Source organism: Theropithecus gelada, chromosome 18, assembly GCF_003255815.1.
Source record: "Theropithecus gelada isolate Dixy chromosome 18, Tgel_1.0, whole genome shotgun sequence".
In the NCBI taxonomy this organism is placed as follows: domain Eukaryota; kingdom Metazoa; phylum Chordata; class Mammalia; order Primates; family Cercopithecidae; genus Theropithecus; species Theropithecus gelada.
The window spans coordinates 62,912,983-62,937,818 of record NC_037686.1 but is presented as its reverse complement, the minus strand read 5'-3'; the positions used below and the strand labels follow the sequence as shown (position 1 = coordinate 62,937,818).

The 24,836-nt window shown below is 39.7% G+C and overlaps 1 protein-coding gene across 2 annotated transcripts in view; it reads left to right on the top strand.

Annotated features, from left to right (window-relative positions):
• The window catches only part of RTTN (rotatin), a 195,791-nt gene that overhangs the window by 150,801 nt on the left and 20,154 nt on the right, over positions 1 to 24,836 (top strand). For both annotated transcript variants that reach the window (XM_025365662.1, XM_025365663.1), the window contains 5 exons: positions 9 to 226; positions 17,099 to 17,204; positions 17,965 to 18,062; positions 19,291 to 19,368; positions 23,220 to 23,346. In XM_025365662.1, coding sequence (XP_025221447.1) covers positions 9 to 226; positions 17,099 to 17,204; positions 17,965 to 18,062; positions 19,291 to 19,368; positions 23,220 to 23,346 — 627 coding nt within the window. The remainder of the gene's footprint in view (positions 1 to 8; positions 227 to 17,098; positions 17,205 to 17,964; positions 18,063 to 19,290; positions 19,369 to 23,219; positions 23,347 to 24,836) is intronic.

Here is a 24,836-nt window from a genome sequence, read left to right as displayed (position 1 = left end):
CCTTTTAGATATGTTCTGCAAATGTGCAGGCTTGTCTGCCACGTGTCCTGCCCTGTATACTGCCAGCCTGCAATTCCTTTCTATTCTCTTGACTGAAGAAGCGAAAGGGCATCTCCAGGCTAAGAGCAAAACAAATTTATGCCATAGTCCAACAATGGCTTCACTTCTTGATGAGACTCAGGAAAATCAGAAATCTCTAGAACGACTTAGTGATGTAATTCTTCAGGTATGTCATTTCTTGGTTTTTCAGAAACTTTATTTAGCATTTAAATGAATTGACTTTCAGTCATGTTCTTGTTAAAAGCTTTCTCAGTCATTTAAATTAAGAAATAGTGATGCTTATTATGACTGTTTAAATGATACAAAAGTTTATCAAGTTAAATTAACTGTCTCCTCCTTAGCCCCACCTGCTTATGTTGACCAGTTTCTTCAGTGAGTATGATGTAAAAATTTGAAGTGAAATATTACTAATCTAAATCTAACAGTTGATCAAAACAGTGTTTTATATCATGACCAAAATGAATATATTTCAGGAACGCAGTTATAGTTCAAAATTTATTGCAATTTTAAAGATACGTCTGTGTCTCTGAAAATATATTCTAAGTGACATTTGTTTTCTATAAATGGACTACAGAATTTTGGGGTTGGTTACATGCATAGGTAAGTGGACTTGTCTGGCACATTTGGAAGAAAATGCCCCCTTTCCAAGCCCTGTTGCCTGTTTTATCTTATAAAATTATGTTTACAGTCTAAACTGTGAATCAAGAATTTGACTCATCAGAAAACATTCTAAAATCACTAAAGTATTATTTTATGAGTAGATTAGTAATTTTTTAAAAACTCTGTGTTTTTAGACAAAGTTTGTGTATTTAGACAAAAAACTGTGTGTTTTAAACAAAGTTTACATTGTTTTTTACAAATAGGAATATTTTCAGTTTTTCAGTGTTTAAAATTATTCTTTTTAATCATATGGTTTTATGATTTTGTCTTCTCACTGAAAGGTGGAAAAGTAGTAGAATTGTTTATTGAAGAATTTGCTTCAGCTTCCCAATCAGCCAGCCACATTTGGCAAAGAGAAGATTGTTTCTGTGCTGATTTGTTATAGTTCCTTTGTTGCTTAGAAGATTGTTCCTGTGCTGATTTGTTATAGTCCCTTTGTTGCTTAGAATTTGGAGATTTTCACCCACTTCTTTGCCTGTGAGAGTCATAGTATGCAGATATTTCTGGTATGACTGCTTGTGCATTTTGGGCACTAGGCTTGATTATGTTGAGATGCAGAAAGGATTGCCAGTAAGAAAGGAGAAGATGCTTCCTGATCCACCCAGGAGCTGGCCTGTGGAGAGTGTCACAGGGTTCCTCGGGGACTTTGTCTCTCTTGTGCTCCAGAATCTGGTTGCCTTTCCAGCATAGATAAGAAGCCTGTTAAGGCATCCCCCATTTTCTCATCCATCTCCAGCAGCAGCTTCAGAAGCCTGGATAGAGCTTTAGGGGAGAAGATTCCTCAGAGCATTTCTCTAAAAGCCTCTTATTCTTGGGAGGCCATAGCTTTCCTGTACCTACTACCTCACTGTCAGTTCACTCAAATTTTCTTAGTTGAAAACAAAAACTGGACATTGTCCCAGTTTTCTCATTCTCTGTCAGAACAACAGACTTTATTTCCCAATGATTAACTGAGTCTCCAGTTTTGCACTTTAAAGAATGTTGTAAGGAGGAAAATTCAAACCTTTTCAAAAGTCTCCCAACCACAACCCCTGTCTAATTTAATTATAAATTTTCTAACTTCGGCTTTGGTTGGAGCACTGTACTGCTTGGGGAAAGGCTTTTGCTCTTGCTGACACACTTCTGATCAGAGAATTTCAGTGACTTCACTCAGAGGAGAGTGGGGTGAGGGCAGTGTGCTGGGCCCCACCCTTCTTGCTGAGGCCAAAATGGCAATAGCTCTGGGAGCCCGGCTCTGCATGGATGACTGTGGGTGTCCTGCAACCAATCCTCCTGGACCTGGTGAAATTTAAAGACTTCCAGCCAGGCAAAGCCAGGGCTATTTTATTTCCCAAATCTTTAATCTTGTTTGTGGTGCTGTGTTTGAAGGATCCGTGATGAGACTCATGATACATATGGATCCATGTAGGGTAATGGATCAGTTTATAATAGTATACACAGGAAAAAAAAATCTGTGCTAGAGGAATTTGTGCAATTTACCTTGCCCTTAGTTTTAGCTAATACTTTGTAATATTATTCATTATAAAAGCTTTTGTTTATAATTTTTTATGTTACCTTTTTGGACAAAGAAAATGAGATAGCCTACAGTCACAGAATATCTCAACGATTTTCCTAATGACTAGCTAATTTTCCTCTTTATTTCTTCTAAATTACAAAAAATGTATTTCGTGAGAGTATGGGTATATTAACCAATTATTTAAACCACGTTTCCTAATAAATCATACTTCTTGTGTTCATGTAAGCAGTAGAATTTGGATACATGACATCTGTTAGAAAGGCATAGGCAAGTTTAAGACAAAGAAAGTGAAGAGAGAAAGTATACTTCTGGCACACTTTTGACAAAATGTGTAATTAATGTAAGTCGGGACAGTTAATGGGCCTGTTAAATTACAAACACTGTTTTCTTTGCCCTATAGAAATAGGGTATGTGAATTAAAGTATTATTAGAATACACTCAACAGCAAAACGTTTTGATAAGTAATAAATATGGCTTACTATATGTCCATGGAGGCTGTGGGTTAGGCCAAGTGCTATATGAAGCAAAGTAAACTATAGTCTTTAAATTATCCAAAGAAATTATATTCTAAAATTGATGTCTTTCAAAGATCCTTATTTAAGTTTTCTGTAAAGCCATACTCAAGATACATTTGATGTGGGATGTTAGGCAGATCACTTCTTATGATTCAGTTCTTCAAGTGCAAAATGATAGGATTTTACTACATTATTACTAAGTTTCAGCTGCCTCTAAAATCTCCATCCTCCTAACAAATATTGTTAGTTCCAAATATTGGAACTTCAATTAAAATGTCTGGGCAGAGTTATCTTTTAAATAGTGCTTTATAGCACTGTCCCATAGGGGATACATGTTGAAAGTATTCATACTTACATCTTCAGTCATGTGTAAGTGTTTTTTTGTAAGTCCATGTTGAGGTGGTTTCAGACTTTGAACATTTTCTAAGAAATATTTAGCTGTCTTTTGTCCATAAAATACTGAACACATTTGACTTAGTGGAGATTTTACCTTCCCTAGTTTATGAAGATACAGTAGTCTCCTCTTATCTGTAGTTTTGCCTTTTGTGACTTCAGTTACCCATGGTTGATTGTAGTCCAAAAATATTAAATGGAAAATTTCAGAAATACACAATTCTTAAGTTTTAAATTGCATGCCATTCTGAGTAGTATGATGAAATATTGCTCTGTCTCCCCCGTGGGATGTGAATCATCCTATGTCTAGCTTACCCACGCTGCATATGATACGTGCCCATTCATCACTTAGTATAGCCATCTTGGTTATCAGACTGACAAATCACAAGATGAAGAAGGATGAGTGCATTGTAGTAAGATACTTTGAGAGAGAGAGGCCACAATCACATAATTTTTATTATACTATTCTGTGTTATTGTTTGTTATTGCTAGTCTCCTACCTGCCTAATTTATAAATTAAACTTTATTGTAGTTACATATATATAGGAATAAAACTTAGACTATATGGAGTTGGGTACTATTCATGGTTTTAGGTATCCACTGGGGGTGTTGGAATGGATCCCCCAAGGATAAGGGGGCCTACTGTGCTCAGTATGTTTTATTTGCAAATACATAATAGATAACAAGATCAATACAAATCTCTCTATATGTAGTAGATTTTGTCTATAATTGATATATTAATTGAGATGTTGAATTAATTTTGCTCCTTATATTTGATCTGATATCTAAAAGTAGTAATGCAAATGAGGAACTCTTGCGTCTTGTTTTAGATGTATTTTGTGCTCACATGTAGTAAATGGTGAAATTCAAGGGTAAATCTGTTGTTATATATTTAAGATACCGTTGTGTTGATGAATGTTCACTGTAATTAAAAAGCCTATTTTTACATTAAGTACTTTTTGGAAAGAAAGCAAGAAAGTCTTGACCTAGAATAGCCTCCATCACTTAAGTGTACAGAAGGGATTAATCTAGAAAGAGCATGACATTTAAAGGAATTTTGGTTGATGAGAAGACATTATTTCTTGCTCTGTATCTTCTTCATTTTTCTTTTTTTTGTGTATTTGCATCATCTGGCAGCTAGTTACATGTTGCTTGAGTTTATTCTCAGCCTTGCTGCCTCCAGGCTCCTCACACTTCCAGTCGTGTCCACTTGCTGTGTCGCAGAGATGCTCAGGCTGCTTTTCAGTCTGCAATAAGTACTGTATGGAAACTGATAGAAAGTCAGTCCTTCACTCCAGCCTTTCCTTCAGTATATGTTGGAAAGTATATGAATTTACCATAGGTTAATCCTGTTTGTTTCCTTTTTGTTTGTTTGTTTTTGGGTTGGGACTTTGATTTCAGTTTTACTGTGTACACATTTTAGAGAACCAAACAGTTCTATCTGTAAGTTTTTACTAAAGGTAGGAGATTTTTGCCTTCATTCCTCATTTTCTCAGAGGTGACCACTTATACCTCATTTAGCTACTTTTTATAGCTTCTCTTTCGTGTCTCGAAATAACATGCTTATATTTTTTTGTCTTGATTATTCAGTTTTAGATATTATCTGTTGAATTCCTACTATGGAAAATGAGCCTTTAGCTTTTTTTTCATGCCCCACCCACCTACCCTACCAAAATGGGTTCCCTTCTCATTCTCCTAATATTAATATACCATAATGCCAATTAGATAATAGGCAGCATGAATGGTATTAAATTTGTGACAGTGTTACACACAATTGAACCGTGTTGCAGACAGTGTTTAACTTTCTTTTCTTGCACAGCTTTTGTTTCCCTTAGAGGTAATTATTGCATTATTTTAAAATGTGCTGACTTTTATCACTCAAACTCCATGCTCTTTGCCAGAATTAAATATCCTGTCAGTGTGTTCAGAATTGTCAGAACTTCATCGCTTCATCTTTTGAAATAAATCTCTTCCCAATTCCTTCTGACCTACTTGGTGTCTGTTGTCATCCTGGGATATCCGTTCACCTGTTTCTGGGAATTCCTTTACCTCTGTGCGAGGTGCAGTCTCCTGTCATCCTGGGATATTCATTCACCGGTTTCCGGGAATTCCTTTACCTCTGTGCTAGGTGCAGTCTCCTGTCATCCTGGGATATTCATTCACCGGTTTCTGGGAATTCCTTGATCTCTGTGCTAGGTACAGTCTCCTGTCATCCTGAGATATCCATTCACCTGCTTCCGGGAATTCCTTTACCTCTGTGCTATGTCTCCTGCATCCCACATGCTGTCTCCCATCTCCTGTGGCCTTCTCTCCTGGTTAATGCTCTTCATTTTTGCTTAGAGTCTCTTCTCCCTTAGCTTTCAGAGAAAAGGTACCGAGGAGGTCTTTTGAGATCTAAGTGTCTGAAAGTCTTTATCTCCCTTACATGTAATTTATAGTTAGGCTAGTGGGAATTCTGGATTGGAAATCATTTACTTCAGAATTTAGAAGCCATCGTCTATTCTTTTTAATTCCAAATGTTACTATAGAAAATTCTGAAGCCCTGGTCGGGCACGGTGGCTCATGCCTGTAATCTCAGCACTTTGGAAGGCCGAGGTGGGCGGATCACGAGGTCAGGAGATCGAGACCATCCTGGCTAACACAGTGAAACCCCGTCTCTACTAAAAATAAAAAAAAAAATAGCCGGGTGTGGAAGCGGGCGCCGTTAGTCCCAGCTACTCAGAAGACTGAGGCAGGAGAATGGCGTGAACCCGGGAGGTGGAGCTTGCAGTGAGCTGAGATCACGCCACTGCACTCCAGCCTGGGTGACAGAGCGAGACTCCGTCTCAAAAAAAAAACAAAAAAAGAAAAGAAAATTCTGAAGCCCTTAGAATTCCTGGTTTTTCTCTTCCTGGAAGTTTTTAGAATCTTTCCTTTTTCTCTTGTATTCTAAAATGTTTAGATGAAGCATCCAGGTGTGGATCTGTTTTAGCCATTGTGCTGGGCTCTCTTGAGCAATCTTTCCATCTATAAACTCATGCTTTCTGAATTACTTCAGAGGCATTCCTGGTACTTTGTATGCTCTGTACATTTGGAGCTCTTATTAAGTTTTTTTTTTTCTGTGTAGTCTCTCTCTGCTGTCTTTTCCTCTATTTATTTTAGTCTCTCTTTTCTGTTTAGCAGCTTTTCTTGGTGTCTGGTAATCTTGATTATGTGCTGTATTTAAGACTGGGAAACTCAAAGCAGATTGACATCCCTGAGCATGACAGTGCGACTTTTCAATTGCTGTGCAAGGGGAGCAACGGGAGTTATTTTGCAGGCTTGTCTTCTGGGGCTTATCAGATTCCCTGGAGAATGGTCTTCTGATCTCTTTCCTGGAGGTGAAAACTCAACTGCCAAATGTTACGTAGCCAAGTAGGAGATGACAGCTGAGGTCTCAGAATTTAGTTTGCACAATTTCACTTAATCCTTCAAAGGTTTTAGTAGAATAGTCTTGCCCACAAATGTTCCCGTGTCTGCCAGTTCAGAATCCTAATTTATCCTTTCCAGAAACTAAACATCCAGGATTTTGCATGGGCTGGGAGGAAGAGTGGATTAGTTACATACAAATTGGTGGCTGGCAGGCAGGATCTGGGCATGTAACTACTTTTTAGAGACTTTAAGCAATCTTCCTTTGTCCTCACATCCAGGGATACCTGGTGCTAAATTTCTTCAGCCTTGGGCAATTCAGTGGATAGATTGGGGTAGTTTTCAGCTTTCCCCACTCACCACTTAGAATTCAGGGTTCCCAAGCCTGATACACTTGCCACTCATCCATCCGCTTTCTAGTTTTCAGGCTTGTGTGTGTGTGTGTGTGTGTGATCTCATTTTTGTCATTTTAGTGGGATTTCAGGAAGGAATAAAAGACATATCTGTGCACACAACTATTTCCTTAGGAGTCTTAACTCTGACACACCCCTGTCCCCAATTGCTACATATATTTTTATTTATTTTTTATTTTTATTTATTTTTGAGACAGAGTCTCACTCAGTCACCCAGGCTGGAGTGCAGTGTGGCATGATCTCAGCTCACTGCAACCTCTGCCTCCCGGGTTCAAGCGATTCTCCTGCCTCAGCTTCCTGAGTAGCTGGGACTACAGGTGCCCACTTTCATGCATGGCTAATTTTTTTTGTATTTTTAGTAGAGATGGGGTTTCACCATGTTAGCCAGGATGGTCTCGATCTCCTGACCTCGTGATTCGCCCACCTTGACCTCCCAAAGTGCTGGGATTACAGGCGTTTGCCACCGTACCCAGCTAATTTTTATATTTTTCGCATGTTGGTTGGCCAGGCTGGTCTCGAACTGCTGACCTCAGGTGATCCGTCCACGTTGGCCTCCCAAAGGGCTGGGATTACAAGGCATGAGCCACCACACCTGGCCCCATTATCATTTGTTTCAAGAAATGTTTCGATTTTCTTCTTAATTTTTTCATTAACCCACTGGATATTCAGGAGCATATTGTTTAATTTTCATGTTTGTATAGTTTCCAAAATTCCTCTTGTTATTGATTTCCAGTTTTATTCTACTCTGGTCATAGAAAATGCTTGATATTATTTCAATTTCTTGAATGTTGTAAGACTTGTTTTGTGAACCTAACATATGGAATATGCTACAGAATGATCCATGTGCTGAGGAGAAGAATGTGTATTCTGCAGCCGTTAGATGAAATTTTCAGTAAATATCTATTAGGTCCATTTGGTCTTTAGTGCAGATTAAGTCCAATGTTTCTTTGGTGATTTTCTGTCTGGAAGATCTGTCTGTTCAATGCTGAAAGTAGGGTGTTGAAGTCTCCAGCCATTATTTGTCTTGAGATCTCTCTCTTTAGCTCTAATATTTGCTTTGTATATCTCAGTGCTCCAGTGATGGGTACATATATACTTAGAATCATTATGTCCTCTTGCTGCATTGACTCCATTATCATTATATAATGACCTTCTTTGTCTCTCCTTATAGTTTTTGTTTTGACACCTATTTTGTCTAAGTATAGCTACTCCTAATTTTTTGTTTGTTTGTTTTCATTGGCATGGAATATCTTTTTCCATCCCTTTATTTTCAGTCTGTGTATATTTTTATTGGTGAAGTCTGTTTCTTGTAGGCAACAGATACGTAGGCATTGTTTTTTCATCCCTTCAGCCACTCTGTGTGTTTCTATTGTAGAGTTTAGTCCATAGTCCATTTACATTCAATGTTGTTATTGACAAGTAGGGACTGCCTTCTGCCATTTGTTATTTGTTTTCTAATTGTTTTGTGATCCTCTCATTCGTCTTTACTTCCTTCTGTCTTTATTTTAGTGAAGATGATTTTCTGTGGTGGTATGTTAATTTCTTAGTTTTTGTGTCTGCATTTGTATTGTTTTTGTAAGAGGTTACCATGATGAGGCTTGGAAATACTTTCTTAGAGCCCATTATTTTAAACTAATGATAACTTAATGCTGATGGCATGAACAAACACACACGCAAAAGAAAACTAATAAAAATTCTACACTTTATCTCCCCTGCTTTTTAACTTTTAGTTGTTTCTCTTTATGTCTTATTGTACTGTTTTTGTCTTAAAAATTTGCTGTAGTTATTATTTTCGATTGGTTCATAATTTTGACTCTCTACTTACGAATAGTTTACACAACACCATTACAGTGTTATAATAGTCTCTCTTTTTCTGTGTGCTTACTATTGCCAGTGAGTTTTGTACTATGAGATTATTTCTTCTTGCTCATTAACATCCTTTTATTTCAGATTGAAGAACTCCCTTTACTATTTCTTGTAGGACAGGTCTGGTGTTGTTGAAATCCTTAGCTTTTGTTTGTCTAAGGTTTTTATTTCTCTTTCATACTTGGAGGATAGTTTCGCCATATGTACTGTTCTAGGGTAAAGTTTTTTTTGTTTTATTTTGTTTTTTTTTTTTTTTCTTTCCTTCAGCACTTGAAATATGTCATACCACTCTCTTGTGACCTGTAACATTTCCAGATATATTGGAGCTCCATTGTATGTTATTTCTTTCTTTTCTCTTGCTGCTTTTAGGATCTTTTCTGTGTCTCTGGCCTTTAGGAGTTTGATTATTAAATGTCTTAAATGTCTTCTTTGGGTTAAATCTGCTTGGTGTTCTGTAACCTTCTTGTACTTCAGTATTGATCTGTCTCTAGGTTTTGGAAATTCTCTGATGTTATCCCTTTGAATAAACTTTCTACCACTATCTCTTTCTCTTAAATTTGCCTGTTTGAGGCTATTTTTTAGATTTTATGGGCATGCTTCATTCTTCTTTTTCTCTTTTTTCTTTTGTCTCCTTCTCCTGACTGTGTATTTTCCAATAACTTGCCTTCAAGCTTACTAATTCTTTCTTTTACTTGGTCAGCTCCACTATTATGAAACTGATGTATTTGTCAGTGTGCCAGTTGAATTGTTCAACTCTAGAATTTCTGCTTGCTTCTTTTTAATTATTTAAATCTCTCTGTTAAATTTATCTGATAAAATTATGAATTCCTTCTCTTAGTTTGAATTTCTTTGAGTTCCCAAACAGCAATTTTGAATTTGAATTGAATTGAATTTTGAATTCTGTTTGAAAGTTCACACATCTCTGTTTCTCCAGGCTTGGTCTCTGATGCCTTTTCTAGTTCATTTGGTGAGGTCATTTTTTTCCTGGATGATCTTGATGCTTATAGATGTTCATCAGTATCTGGGCATTGAAGAGTTAGGTATTTCTTTTAGTCTTTGCAGTCTGGGCTTGTTTGTGTGTGTCCTCCTTGAGTAGGCTTTCCAGGCATTCCAAGGGAATTAGACCTTAAGCCCAATAATACTTTGTTTCTTGCAGACTTGTAGAGGTACTGCCTTGGTGGTCTTGGATAAGATCTGGAAGAATTCTCCAGATAACCAGGCAGAGACTCTTGTTCTTTTACCTTTTCTCCCAAACAAACAGAGTCTCTATATATATACTGAGCAGCCTGGAACTGGGGGTGTGGTGATATTAGCACCCCTTGTGGCTACCACCACTGGAACTGTACTGGATTAGTTCTGATGTCAACACAACACTGGGTTTCTCTCAAAGCCCACTGCAGTCACTACCTGCTTACTACCTGTGTTCACTCAAGGCCCTAGTGTGTTCCTTCAGACGTTCAGATATGTCTGGAGCTTCTTCCTTCTGGTGGGTTTGTGGTCTCGCTGTCAGGAGTGAAGCTACAGACCTTTGTGGTGAGTGTTACAGCTCTTAAAGGCAGCACGTCTGGAGTTGTTCGTTCTTCCTGGTGGGTTCTTGGTCTCGCTGGCTTCAGGAGTGAAGCTGCAGACCTTCGCGGTGAGTGTTACAGCTCATAAAGGAAGCGTGGACCCAAAGAGTGAGCAGCAGCAAGATTTACTGCAAAGAGCGAAAGAACAAAGTTTCCACAGTGTGGAAGGGGACCCCAGTGGGTTGCTGCTGGCTGGCTCCTGCAGCCTGCTTTTATTACCTTATCTGGCCCCACCCACATCCTGCTGTTTGGTCCATTTTACAGAGAGCTGATCGGTCTGTTTTACAGAGAGCTGATTGGTCCGTTTTGACAGAATGCTGATTGGTGCGTTTACAATCCTTGAGCTAGACAGAGTCATAGAGTGCTAGTTAGCTAGATACAGAGTACCAATTGGTGTATTTACAAACCTTGAGCTAGACACAGAGTGCTGATTGGTGTATTTACAATCCTTGAGCTAGACAGAGTCACAGAGCACTAGTCCTCCAAGTCTCCATACAGAGTACCAATTGGTGTATTCACAAACCCTGAGCCAGAGTGCTGATTGGTGTATTTACAAATCCTGAGCTAGACACAGAGTGCTGATTGGTGCACATACAATCCTCCAGCTAGATATAAAAGTTCTCCAAGTCCCCATCCGGTTCAGGAGCCCAGCTGGCTTCACCCAGTGGATCCTGCACCAGGGCTGCAGGCAGAGCTGCCCACTAGTCCCAAGCCGCGCCTGCACTCCTCAACCCTTGGGCTGTCCAGAGACTGCCACAGAGCAGGGGGTGGTGCCCATGGGGGAGGCTCAGGCTGTGCGGGAGCCTACCACAGGGGGAGGAGCTCAGACATGGTGGGCTGCAGGTCCTGAGCCATGCCCTGCTGGGAGGCAGCTAAGGTCCAGTGAGAATGAGTGTGGCCCTGGCGGGCAGGCACTGCTGGGGGACCCAGCAACCTCCACAGCTGCTGGCCTGGGTGCTAAGCTCCTCACTGCCCTGGGCCTGCGTTGCTGGTTGGCTGCTCCCTATGCGGGGCCTGCCGAGCCGGTGCCCAGGCCTGCTGGAACTCACACTGGCCCACTAGCGCAGCCCTGGTTCCCGCCCGCGCCTCTCCCTCCACACCTCCCCGCAAGCAGAAGGAGGAGGCTCCAGCCTCAGCCAGCCCAGAGAGGGGCTCCCACTGTGCCGTGGCGGGCTGAAGGGCTCCTCAAGCGCAGCCAGAGCGGACGCTGAGGCCTGAGGCCGAGGAGGGGCTGAGAGTGAGGGCTACTAGCACACTGTCACCTCTCAGTAGGCCTTTATGATCAGTAGGTAGCAAAGCCAGCCAGGTTTCTGTCCTTCCCTTCAGAGCGGTAAGTTTCCCTAGACCCTGAGCAGGTCCAGAGTTGCTATCTGTGAGCCAGGGATTAGAGTCAAAAATCTTAGAATTTTGCCTGATGTTCTATTCTAATGCCGCTAACCTGGCACTCAAACCACAATACAGGGTCCTTTCTGCTCTTCTATCCCCTTTCCACAGGAAAAGGAGATTCTCCTTTTGGCCACCACTACCACGGTCCCATAGGAGTTCTACCAGGCTGCTGCTAATGTTCACTTAGAGCCCAAGGGCACTTCTGTCATTCTGTGATGAATGCTGCCAGACCAGGGGCTCATGTGTAGGTTTGTTATATAGGTAAACTTATATCATGGGGGTTTGGTGTATCGATTATTTCATCACCCAGGTACTAAGCCTGGTACCCAATAGTTATTTTTTCTGATCCTCTCCCTCCTACTACCCTTTACCCACTGGTAGGCCCCATTGTGTATTGTTCCCCTCTTTGTGTCCCAGTGCTCTCATCATTTAGCTCCCACTTATAAGTGAGAACAAGCAGTATTTGGTGTTCTGTTCCTGCATTGTTTCCTAAGGATCTTGACCTTGAGCTCCAACCACGTTCATGCAAAGGACATGATCTCGCTCTTTTTTATGGCTGCATAGTATTCCATGGTGTATATGTACCACATTTTCTTCATCCAGTTTTCCGTTGATGGGCATTTAAGTTGGTTCCATGTCTTTGCTATTGCAGATGGTGCTGCAGTGAACATTTGTATTCGTGTGTCTTTATGAAAGAATGATTTTTGTTCCTTTGGGTGTATACTCTGTAATGGGATTATAGGGTTGAATTGCAGTCCTGTTTTTGGCTTGTTGAGGAATCACTGCCTTCCACAATGATTGAACTAATTTGCCTTCCACAGTGGTTGAACTAATTTACACTCCCACTAACTGTGTATAAGCATTCCCTTTTCTCCACAACCTCATCAGCATGTGTTATTTTTTGACTTCTTAATAGCAATTCTGACTGGTGTGACATGGTATCTTACTGTGGTTTTGATTTGCATTTCTCTAATGATCAGTGATGTTGAGCTTTTTTTCATATGCTTGTTGGCATTGTGTATGTCTTCTTTTGAGAAGTATCTGTTCGTGTCCTTTGCCCACTTTTTAATGGTTTTTTTTTCTTGTAAATTTACATTCCTTATAGTTGCTGGATATTAGACCTTTGTCAGATGCATAGTTTGCAGATATTTTTTCCCATTCTGTGGGTTGTCTGTTTACTCTGTTGATAGTTTCTTTTGCTGTGCAGACGCGCTTTAGTTTAATTAGATTTCATTTGTCAATTTTTGCTTTTGTTGCAATTGCTTTTCACGTCTTCATCATGAAATCTCTGCCAGTTTCTGTGTCCGGAATGATATTGCCTAGGTTGTCTTCCAGCGTTTTTATAGTTTTGGGTTTTATATTTAAGTCTTTAATCCATCTTCAGTTGAATTTTGTATATGTATAAGGAAGGGGTCCAGTTTCGATTTATGCATATAATTAATCAGTTATCCCAGCACCATTTATCGAATAGGGAGTTCTTTCCCCATTGCTTGTTTTTGTCAGCTTTGTCTAAGGTCAGATTGTTGTAAGTGTGCACCCTTATTTTTGGGATCTCTATTCTGTTCCATTGGTCTATGTGTTTATTTTTTATACCATTACCATGCTTTGGTTACTGTAGCCCTATAGTATAGTTTGAAGTCAAGTAGCTTGATACCTCCAGCTTTTTTCTTTTTGCTTAGAATTGCCTTGGTGTTTTGGGCTCTTTTTTGGTTCCATATGAATTTTAAAAGTTTTTTTTTCTAGTTCTGTGAAGAATGTGATTGGTGGTTCGATAGGGATAGTATTGAATCTACAAATTACTTTGGACAGTATGGCCATTTTAGCGATGTTGATTCTTCCTAGCCATGTTCATGGAATGTTTTTCCATTCATTTGTGTCACCACTGATTTCTTTCAGCAGTGTTTTGTATTTCTCCTTGTAGAGATCTTTCACCTCCCTGGTTAACTGTATTCCTAGGTATTGCATTTTATTTTATTTTATTTTATTTTGGTGGCAGTTGTGAATGGGATTGCATTCCTGATTTGCCTCTTGGGTTGATTGTTGGTATATAGGAATGTTAGTTACTTCCGCACATAGATTTTGTATCCTGAGACTTTGCTAAAATTGTTTATCAGCTTAAGGAGCTTTTGGGCTGAGATGATAGGCTTTTGTAGATATAGGATCATGTCATCTGCAAACGGGAATAATTTGACTTCCTCTTTTCCTATTTGGATGCCCTTTATTTCCTTCTCTTGCCTGACTTCCCTGGCCAGAAATTCCAGTACTGTGTTGAATAGGAATGGTGAGAGAGGGCATCCTTGTGCCAGTTTTCAAGGGCAATGCTTCTAGCTTTTGCCCATTCGATATGATGTAGACAGCGGGTTTGTCATAGATGGCTCTCATTATTTTGAGATATGTTCCTTCAATACCTAGTTTGTCGAGAGTTTTTAATATGAAAAGATGTTGAATTTTACTGAAAGCTTCTGTTGCGATAATCATGTTATTTTTGTTTCTGTTTCTGTTTATGTGATGAATCATGTTTATTTATTTGCACATATGTTGAACCAACCTTACATCCTAGGGATAAAGCCTTCTTGTTCGTAGTGGATTAGCTTTTTGATGTGCTGCTGGATTCAGTTTGCTAGTATGTTGTTGAGGGTTTTTGCATTGATGTTCATCAAAGATATTGACCTTTTTTTTGTTGTTGTTGTGTCTCTGCCAGTTTTGGTGTCAGATTTTCAGCTCTGTTTGGTCGGTTACTTTCTTTCCTTGGCTATTTGGCTGTTAGCTCCTGTATTTTTTTTTTTTTTTTTATTCTTAGTTTTCTTAGATTGGGTTTCAATATTCTCCTGAATCTCCATGATCTTCATTCCTGTCCATATTCTGAATTCTGTTATTTCAGCCATCTCAGCCTGGTTAAGAACCTTTGCTGGAAAATTAGTGTGGTCGTTTGGAAAAAAGAAGACACTGGCTTTTTGAGGTCTTAGAGTTCTTGCGCTGGTTTTTTTTCATCTTTGCGGGCTGATGTTCCTTCAAGTCGTTAAAGTTGCTATCCTTTGGATGATTGTCTTTTTTTATTTTTTATTTTTTTCCTTTTATCCTACTTAATGTCCTTGGGCATTTCATTATGATATAAGGTGTATTCAGTCGACTCATTTTAGGAGGATTTTAGGGGGCCAAGGCTCAACTCAGGACTCCTGGACTGTGTGCTCTAACTCTTGGGGACTGGTGTCTGGGCAGGGCTTTGATCTCTGTTTCCTCAAGGTTAGGAACCTGTGCTCTGGAGGGTCCAAGGTGCTCTAGGACTGCTGCTCATAACTCTCTGATGGTTGGTGCCAGCCAAAGCACTTCATAGGAAAGTGGCAGTAGGATCTGTCCTTGTTGACACATGTCAGCAGCAGGGTGCACACTCGTCAGCTGCAGCAGGGTGCCGTCAGGTGCCAGGGTGCCAGCCTTGATGCAGGTGTCTACAGCAGCTGTGGTAGCAGCACAGCTTGGGGATTTGGGAGCCCCTGCCTGAGGACTGTGTGCACATTCATACTGGTGGTAGTATTAGCATGAGACTGGGCAATGGTGGACGCAAGACTGTGTGCGCCCTTTGTGCCCATTCATTCTGGTGTCGGTGGCTGCTCAGGGCTGGGGGTGGGTTCGCTGCTTTTGGTGGCTAGTTCTGTGTTGGCAGCCCCAGCGCAGGGATGGGGTGCTGGCAGGCCCCATGCCTGCTGACTCTCTGAGGACAATAGCAGGGAGGGAGGATGGAGTGCACTCACGGCTGGCAGCAGTGACATGGCAGGGTGCATGTGCACACATGTGCTGGTGGGGAAGGGAAGGCAGGTCCTCCTGTACATGCCCACAAAGCATTGTGGTGGGTGGCCAGTGGGTGAGTGCCTGCAGGCAAGGCAGCATGAAGGAGGCTGCAGTGGGGGAAGAATGCTGCTGCATGTCCAACTAGGGTCACTCTACTAGAGCACTCTGCTAGTCAGGCACAGTCTGCCAGTGCAAGAGCTACCATGTAGGCCCCCAGGAAGTACCTGGGAGCTTCACTCCAAGCAGGTGTGGCTAGGCTCGGGCCCAGGGAGAAGCCAGCAGACCAAAGGGTGACCCAGACTGGCCCCATCTCATGGGCAAGACCACCCTGCAGAGTTGAGGTCCCACAGTTCCCCTAGGGATAGAGTCTTCTATGGGAGCAAGTCTAGCCTAAGGGGGTGGGTGTCCCTGGCAGTGTTATGCTATAGACACTCCCATACAAAACTCTCTGGGCTCTGCCCCAGCTGGAGTGCTGCTTCTACTGCTTCCCTAAGCAGCTTTCCCTGACAACTCAAATGTCCATAGTGGTCCAGGGGTCCCTTCCTACCATGATTCCAGAGGCCTGTGGTGAGAGTGAATTTTTTTCCTTGCCTTTTCAACTCACCCCCTCTGCAGGAGTGGTTGGGGGCCAGGAACAAGTTGTGGTGCTTGGTAGCCTCGAGCAGGGTCCCCAGCTTCCTCCCCCTTCAGCCCCGGCTCTGTGTTTTCCCTCCATCTGTTCTCAGTGCCCTCCCTCTGAAGATCTAGGAGTGTGCCAGTCTTCCTGATGTCCCGGTCCCTCAGTAGGAGATGTTCCTCCTGGCTGTATCTAGTTGGCCATCTTGGAGCAGAAATTTCTAGGTTTTTTTTTTTTTTTTTTAAATAAAAATGTATGGAATCTGTTATTGTGTCTACTTTTGTACATATTAGAAATTTTTAAGTGAAAATTTTTCTAACTCATAAATTTAAATGTATAAAGGAAATATACCGAAATAGTAGTTTCAGAATTACAAATGATTTTCCATTTCTCTGAAAGTCAAAAAAGTTATGCATTATTTTTTGAGAAAATGTTATATGACAGGTGCATGTTACCATAGAAATGAAAGATGGAAAGAACCAAATCACCTGAGATATAGGGGTAGTTTAGGTAGAAATGGAGAGAGGGTAATGTGTCCCCAGAAGGAGAAAGGAGGACATTGATGACAGTTCTCCTGCTCAGCAGTTTTACAAGGACTCATTTTAATAAGCTACACATAGGTATGTATAGAGTATGCTCTGGTGAATTTGAGTAAGTATGTGAGCTTGCTATGTAAAAGCTAAATAAAGCTTTCTTCTGTAGACGATGTGTCTTTAAGAATGATTGTTGTTCTCTTCCATATTATAAACAACTTATACAGTCTTATCCACACAGAACATTCTCAAATATTAATGATTTATCAAAATCCAGTGAATTTCACATGATAGTTGAAACGTAGCAATATCTTTTAAGTAGAAAATGTTCTTTATTCACAACGGTTTTGCTGCAGATTAAATATTTCTTCAAGGCAGTTTGATTTGTATTCTCTGCAGTGCTATGAAGGGAAATCCTCCAAAGATATCCTGAAAAGAGTAGCTGCAAATGCGTTGATGTCACTTCTGGCTGTCAGTAGAAGAGCACAGAAACATGCTTTGAAAGGTGAGCTATGTAACACGTCAGCTGTGTTGATGGCATTATCAGCAGCTCATATGTTTTGTTGCTTGTTAAAGTTAATTTTCTTTAGACTCAAAATGTAAAAAACTTACAGTATAGTCTTAGTGTCAGTAAAAATCATTTTTTCATACAGAAGCAGTAAATATGCATTACTTTTCAAATAAACAGATTAGACGTAGTTTTTTGTTTGTTTAATATGTGAGGTTCTTGCTCTAAAGGACCTATATGTAAATATTAGAGAAGCTAAAAGGTAACACATTGAGTTTCATTGTAATTAAATATTACTATCCAGAAGCACTTACTGCATACCTGAACAAAACCCACATAGTTTTGATGGTAAAAACAGCAACAGACAGTTCCATGTTTTCTAAATTTCTCCTCTTGAGTGTTGTAATTTCTCATTTGGGAATCGGAGAATATAGATCTGAGAATTAAAAGAGAATAATGGCAACATCAAGTCCGTTAATATCAGTTGTGATTTGCTACTAAAACAAATGATGTATTCCTCAAGTTGTAAATTGGATTTGGGGAGTATCTTACTAAAAACTGAAAACAAGTGGCCTTCAGCATTTTAGTCCTCTTACTTTTCCCCCCTCTGATTCATTAATCTCTTACTGAAAATTCTAAAATGAAGTGAGTCAGAAATAGAGAATGTTACCTTTTTGAGAATCTGATTGGTATATGTGGTTTTAACTTAACTTGGAAATAGAGTATCCTTTTGACTGCTATAGATTTTGTCTTTCAGCCAATCTTATAGACAATTGCATGGAGCAGATGAAACACATAAATGCACAACTGAACCTAGATTCTCTGAGGCCTGGGAAAGCAGCATTGAAAAAAAAGGTAATATTGTGGGATAAATGAATGGCTATATGTAGAGACCATTCTCCAGTCCCCTTGTGCCTAGAAATGAGCACGAGCTTGAAATGAGTATCTCATTTAGAAGCAAGGTAGAGATGGATGAATTAATGAGATTTCTATGTTAGCAGATTGTTGACTTGTTTTGGTCTTAATTCTTACTTGAAGATCTTTAGACAACATCTGTTTATTATGTACTGTTGTTATTATAAAACATTGGAAATATCCACATATACATGATACTATGCCAGATAAATTTTTTATACTACAAAAAGAAAATCTTTATCTCAAAACAAGCATAGGTTAACTAGGAATGAGATCTATAACAACTATAATTTATTAAGAGTTTTCTATATGTCAGCCACTATTGAAACCTTTAATATTTATTATCTCATGAACAAACACTCATTACAGCACAATCACACAGTTGGTAATCGTTGGAGCTAATATTTGCCCCATATCTGGGTGGTTGAAGAGCTGGTATTCTTCATCTCTGTTTATCTCCTTCTGTGCCTTCTGAATATCTCCTCTAGCATTGAGTCTGTTGGACTCATGTTTAAACTGCATGCTCAGATAAACTCAAAATAACATAGTTATTATATAATAGCTATGGTTAACAATAACTACTGTGGTTAACAAGATCTGCCACCCACTTATTCAGCAAATGAAAGTGTGTGAGTAGTATAAATATATAAATATACATATATGTGTGTAGGTAAGGCCATTATAGCAGCACTCTATGTAATAACTAGTTTCTACTTAATAAGAAACCAAGACAAAGTCTTATTTAATAGTGTAATTGATTCAGGAGATTGATTGTATGTTTATCAGTTCTTTTTTTTTTTTTTTTTTGCCTCTTTCCCTCTCTAGCCAAAGGCCCTTCATCATTGAGAAAGTCAGCCAACACCTGATATGATTGAAAACCTGTCAGTATCTGCCTCACTTTATTGAGATGAAACATGGAGGCTATCATATATCCGAGTTCCTCCATGCTTGATAGAACAGAAATAGCTTTTTCGTGGTGAATGTGCTTCTTGAGATATGGTCATCTTTCAGAGATCATTAGCCTGTCAGTTCCCTCAAAGTTACAGTGGTCGGGCATGATTAGAGCACACCTGCATTGTACTGTGACCCAAAGGGGAGGGAATTACTATACACAAAAACGGAGTATGCTGTTGCATTCACAGTTTTCAACTGCTTTTTGTTTAAATAGGAGGATGGTGTTATTAAAGAGTTAAGCATTGCCATGCAGCTCCTAAGAAACTGTCTTTATCAAAATGAAGAATGTAAAGTAAGTAGAGCTACTTTTCAAAATTTTAGTAGAAGTACTGGTATTAAGCAGTTTAATTTTTATATGAGATAATGTAGTAGGAAAAATGGAAAGCTCTGACTTTTAAATTTTTAGACACACGGTTGATTGGTCCTCAAACTCAGTGTTAATTGTCAGAAATGTGGGTATCTAATCTTGTTATTCATCACTGATTACATTTCTTGTGTTTATCAGTGTTTTATCATTGAAATTTTAACTTCACAAACCTCAGCCTCATTCTGTACTCTTAGGCATTTTAAGTGTTGGTTTCCCACCTATTTTAGGTATGGAATGAATGGCTGGGTGTGTCTTATAAGGTAGGTTCTTTCAAAATGGGTTGTCAAAACAACTCTGCAAGGAAATAAATGAAACTATCTGTATCTATAAGGAAATAAGAGTTTCCTGCTTCAAAGGAGAAGAGAGTTAGAACTGCTACCTAGTGTGGCCACATCCACTGAGAGGAAGTTGCTTCTAGCTCTGCTGACTCCCTGTGACCATTTACACAGCCCCTCTGTCTAGAAATCACTGAGATATTTTGCTTTGTCTGTAAGCATTGATGATATTTTAAACCATTGTATCAGTACTACTATAGAGGATATAATCTTTTGAACACTATGATTTGCTTTGTCTATAGTTTTACAACACTTTTGAAATACTAGATTAATGCTTTAATGCAGAAATACTAGATTATTCTTTATAAGAGCTGGCCATGAAAATAAAAGTAAAAAAATACTAAATTAAAGCTTTAATATAGAAAGCAAAGATAAATTATAGAAACTTTTATTGCCTTTTAAATGTTTACCTGTTTTGCTCTTGTGGTAAGAGCACAACTGGAAAAACCATACCACATCTGGAAAAGGGACGTGTTGAACACACTTACTCCTTACCCGATGTTAAAAAGCCAGAGCCATGACTCACAATTAATATTTCAGAATAGTTTGATGGAAATTAAGTATTTATTTATACATTTTATTAAAATTCCCCATATATGAATTTATATGAACTTTTTCTCAAAACAAAAGTGCCATTAATAAACTTATGATTCCTTCATGCTTATGATATTATGCTTGTGACTGGATGTACAGTCAGTATTCATGTGTATATGTAAATATATAAATTTCATGTGTGTGTGCAGTTAATATTCATTCATGACACCTTATTCAGGGAAATACTCTGGAATACTTTACATGTAGGATCTACCTATAAAGATTTATGAAATGCTAACCTGGCTGCTAGTTATAAATATTGTGCTCAATTTGTATCACATTAGGCATTTATAAAAGTCTAGTATCTCAATAAGTCAAAGCATTTCTGTATTTCTAAATTGTTTAATAAGAAGTAAATCCAAAGAATACTTAGATTATCCTTGAGTATAAATATAATCTTACAGAGGTAGAGATTCTTAATTTCAATTTCAGCTTTTATCAGGTGTATGGCATGTTCTCATTGTTAATAGTTGACCACTATTGGGTAATTCACCAGGTCACCCACTGCCACCCCACCCTGCTGTCTGCATATGCATAACATTAAGGGGTTTTCATACTGGAAGGATCATGGTGGCTGTGAGGTAAATGAATTAAACAGTGGATAAGGTTAGACGGAGGGGACTGTCATAGTCCAGACAAGAGATGATGACACCTTAACTTGAGCAGGTAGAAAGGAGAAGAAGGGTAGGGAGTAAACTGGAGGCATTGAAAAGAGGAGGAGGGATGTAGAATGACTTCCAAACTCCAGTTTAAGCTGCTGCATTATGATGCATTAAGAGTGCATGATAGAGCAGAGCACAGGTGTGAGAGACCCGACATTCCTGCTTGCACGTGCTAGCCTCAAGAGTCTTACGGGCATCCAGGTGAAAAATGGCTTGTCAATGTGTAGATGGTGTTTGTGGTCCTTGCTATTGTTGAAATTTCCCAAGAAAGTATGTAATGAAAACCAAGGTCGTATCTTTGGAAAATAGGAACATTTAAGAGAGGGCAGAAAACAACTGAGAAAGGAATACTGGAGAAGGGATTTGGAGATTGCATTAGGCCATTCTTGCCTTACTATGAAGAAATATCTGAAACTAGGTAATTTATTAAAGAAAAGAGGTTTAATTGGCTCACAGTTCTGCAGACTATACAGGACGCATAGTGGCATCTGCTTCTGGGGAGACCTTAGGAAACTTGCAATCATGACAAGAAGGCAAAAGAGGAACAGGCACATCACATGACTAGAACTGGAGCAAGAGAGAGAGAGAGCTGGCGAGGAGGTGCTTGGACACTTTTAAATGACCAGATCTCGTGAGATCACTCACTGTCTTGAGGCAAGCACCAAGCAATGAGGAATCCGCCCCCAAGATCTAAACACCTCCCACCAGGCCTCATCTCTAGCACTGGGGATTACAACTCAACATGAGATTTGGGCAAGGACAAATATCCAGACTGTCAGAGATGATCCAAGATAGAGCAGCAGCATGGAAATTAAGAAAGAAGAGACATACAGCAAGTGCCACAGTGCTTAAGCGTTGTTGGCAACCACAAAAGTAGGAGTGGCCTCAGTAGAATCTTTAGGGCAGAAAATAAATGGAAATGACCTAAGATTAAATGTGAGACGGGGAAATTATAGCAATAATGATGTAGAAGTTTGGTCATGAAAAGTGGCATTAATAATTTAGAACATATAGGATGAAAGGAAATGAGTATGTTTGTTTCTCTTAACATGTAAACTGCTTGAATACAGGCACAGAAATGAGCAAATTGGGGACGAATTGTTTAAGAGATAGCAAGAGGAGAACCAACTGGTTAAGATCCCTGAGGAGGCAGGAAGAGCTGTGCTCCAGAACACAGTTGAATGTATGAATTTCTGGCAGGCAAGAAGTGGAGCACCTCTTTGTCACTGCCAGGCAGACAGGAAGGGTGAATGGATGAAAATACAGATAAACTATGTGGACAGAATGGCAGAGTAGATAAAGGAGTTTGTACTTAATCGTTTCTGTCTTCTCTATGAAATAGTAAACAAGGTCGTCTGCTGCAGATGGAGGGCTGTGTGCCACAGAGAGTGGTGAACGTGGGAAGAGCTTCAGGGAGAGCACTGGGAATGACCTCAGTGCTTACGGGGAGTGTCAAACATTGGGACTCACTTCTCCTATTCTGCCACTTGATGCTATGTGAAATTGTGTAGGGTGTATTTATGTGCATGCTCACATGCATAAACATGGGTCTACGAATTACCTCAGGATTCTTGTTCATTTAAAACAGATATTGCTGCACTTAAACAGCTATATTTTATCTGCAGTATTGTCCTGGGGTAACTGATCTTTGTAATAAAGACTCTGAGTTACTTCGGAATTTATTGATTTATCATAATATTTAGACTGAATTTTATATATTCAAATTACTCAAAAATTGTGATTTACTTTGAGTATATACACACACACACACACAGAGAGAGTGGGGGAGAGGGAAAGAGGGCAGGCAAGGAGGACTCAGAGTTGATCAGAAAGTTTAACCAGAAATTCTCACTTCTGGCCATTTCATAGCATTTACAGGAATTTATTCAGTGTTGTGAGTTATCACTCTGCTGTTTAATTTACATGTTACAAAGGCTGTTTTCTATGCGTCCTACCTTAGTGGCACATCTTAACCACCCTGGTGTTGAAGGGACTTCCTGAGATTGGTCAGGCTTGTGGTCAGGGCCACCATATGTGGAGCCCAGTGGGGGTGTGGCAGGATGCTGAAGACAGCCACAGGATTCTCCTTGTGTTTTACGTTGGTGGCTTTTTGTTGTTGTTTTGATTTTAATGTTATATTTTCATATATTCAGACTAATGCTGTCTTTTTCCCTTCCTTCAACAGGAAGCAGCTCTTGAAGCTCACCTTGTGCCTGTCTTGCACTCTCTCTGGCCTTGGATTTTGATGGATGATTCATTGATGCAAATTTCTCTGCAGCTCCTTTGTGTCTATACTGCAAATTTTCCAAATGGTAAATAGGATCCAATACTGCCTTTCAATAATATACCAAAATACTAGTTTTATAAATGTCGTTAAGGTGGACTGGAAAAACTAATACGTATTTTGAAGTATTTCTCTGATTTATTGAGGATATGATGGGCAAAGGCAAGCTTTCTCGTAGGTATTATGAGAGCAGACAGATATTTTAGTGTGTTTGTTGCCATGAGAGAGTCACTGGCAGTGCGGGGAATAGAGAGAGAGGATTGGTCTGATTATCTGGCAATGGGAAATTGAGTTTACTAGGAAAATTGAGAGGATAAAAATTATGATGTAAGACCTCAAAAGCCAAGTGAAGGTTAGAACTTTTTATAGATTCTAGAGCAGGAGACTGGCATGATGAACGTTAGTTTTCACAACAGTTGGTCTGATGATACATGATATCACTAGGGCTCCTCTTTCGCTCATGCACTTGATAGACATCTTATCAAGAGCCTGCGGTGGGCCATGCATTGTGAGTTCTGGTGAGAGTGATCTGAAATGAGATAGGAGGACAGGTCATGTAGGGCCTCAGGGGCCACAGTAGGGAGTTTGGATTTTTATGTGAGTGTAACAGGATTTTTATGTGAGTGCAACAAGATTACATTGGCAGTTGTACGCATGATTTAATTTGTGTTTCAGAAAGATTAGGCTAGGTGTGGTGGCTCACGCCTGTAATCCCAGCACTTTGGCAGACCCAGGCAGGCGGATCACTTGAGGTCTGGAGTTTGAGACCAGCCTGGCCAACATGAGGAAACCCTGTCTCTACTAAAAATACAAAAATTAACCAGGCATGATGTTGCATGCCTGCAGTCCCAGCTACTCAGGAGGCTGAAGCAGGAGAATCACTTGAACCTGGGAAGCGGAGGTTGCAGTGAGTCAAGATCACGCCACTAATACCCCAGCCTGGGCAACAGAGCGAGACTCTGTCTCACAAAAAAAAGAAAAGAAAAGAAAAATTACCCTGTGCGATATGTGGAGAATGGATGATTGGGAGCAAGTCTAGAAGCAGGGAGACTTCTCATAGAGATATAATGGTGGCTTGGGCTTGAGTGGTAGCTGGAGAGATTGAGAGAAGTAGGCAGATTCAGTATATAGCTCAAAGATAGAGTCAAGGATACCTGTTGTGGGAGGTAGGAAGGAAAAAAAGGTGTCCGGGGTGAACTTCATTTGGAGAAATGAGCCTGAGCGCACAGTAGAGCCATTTACTAAAATGGGGAAGATTTGAAAGAAGCAGACTTGAAGTGAGAAAGAAGTAGGAATCAGGAGTTCTCTTTGGTCTTGTTTAGTCTGAGGTGTTGATGTTCACTGAAGTGAAAATAGTAAGTTGGAGTTGAATTCAATGGAGACTAGAGGTAAGTTTGAAGATTTAAAATGTTGGGAATATTATTAGTTATTTATTGCTGCAAAAGAAATTACTTTAAAATTTAGCATCTGCAAACATCAATCATTTCATTATGCCACGGCTTCTGTGGCTCAGGAATC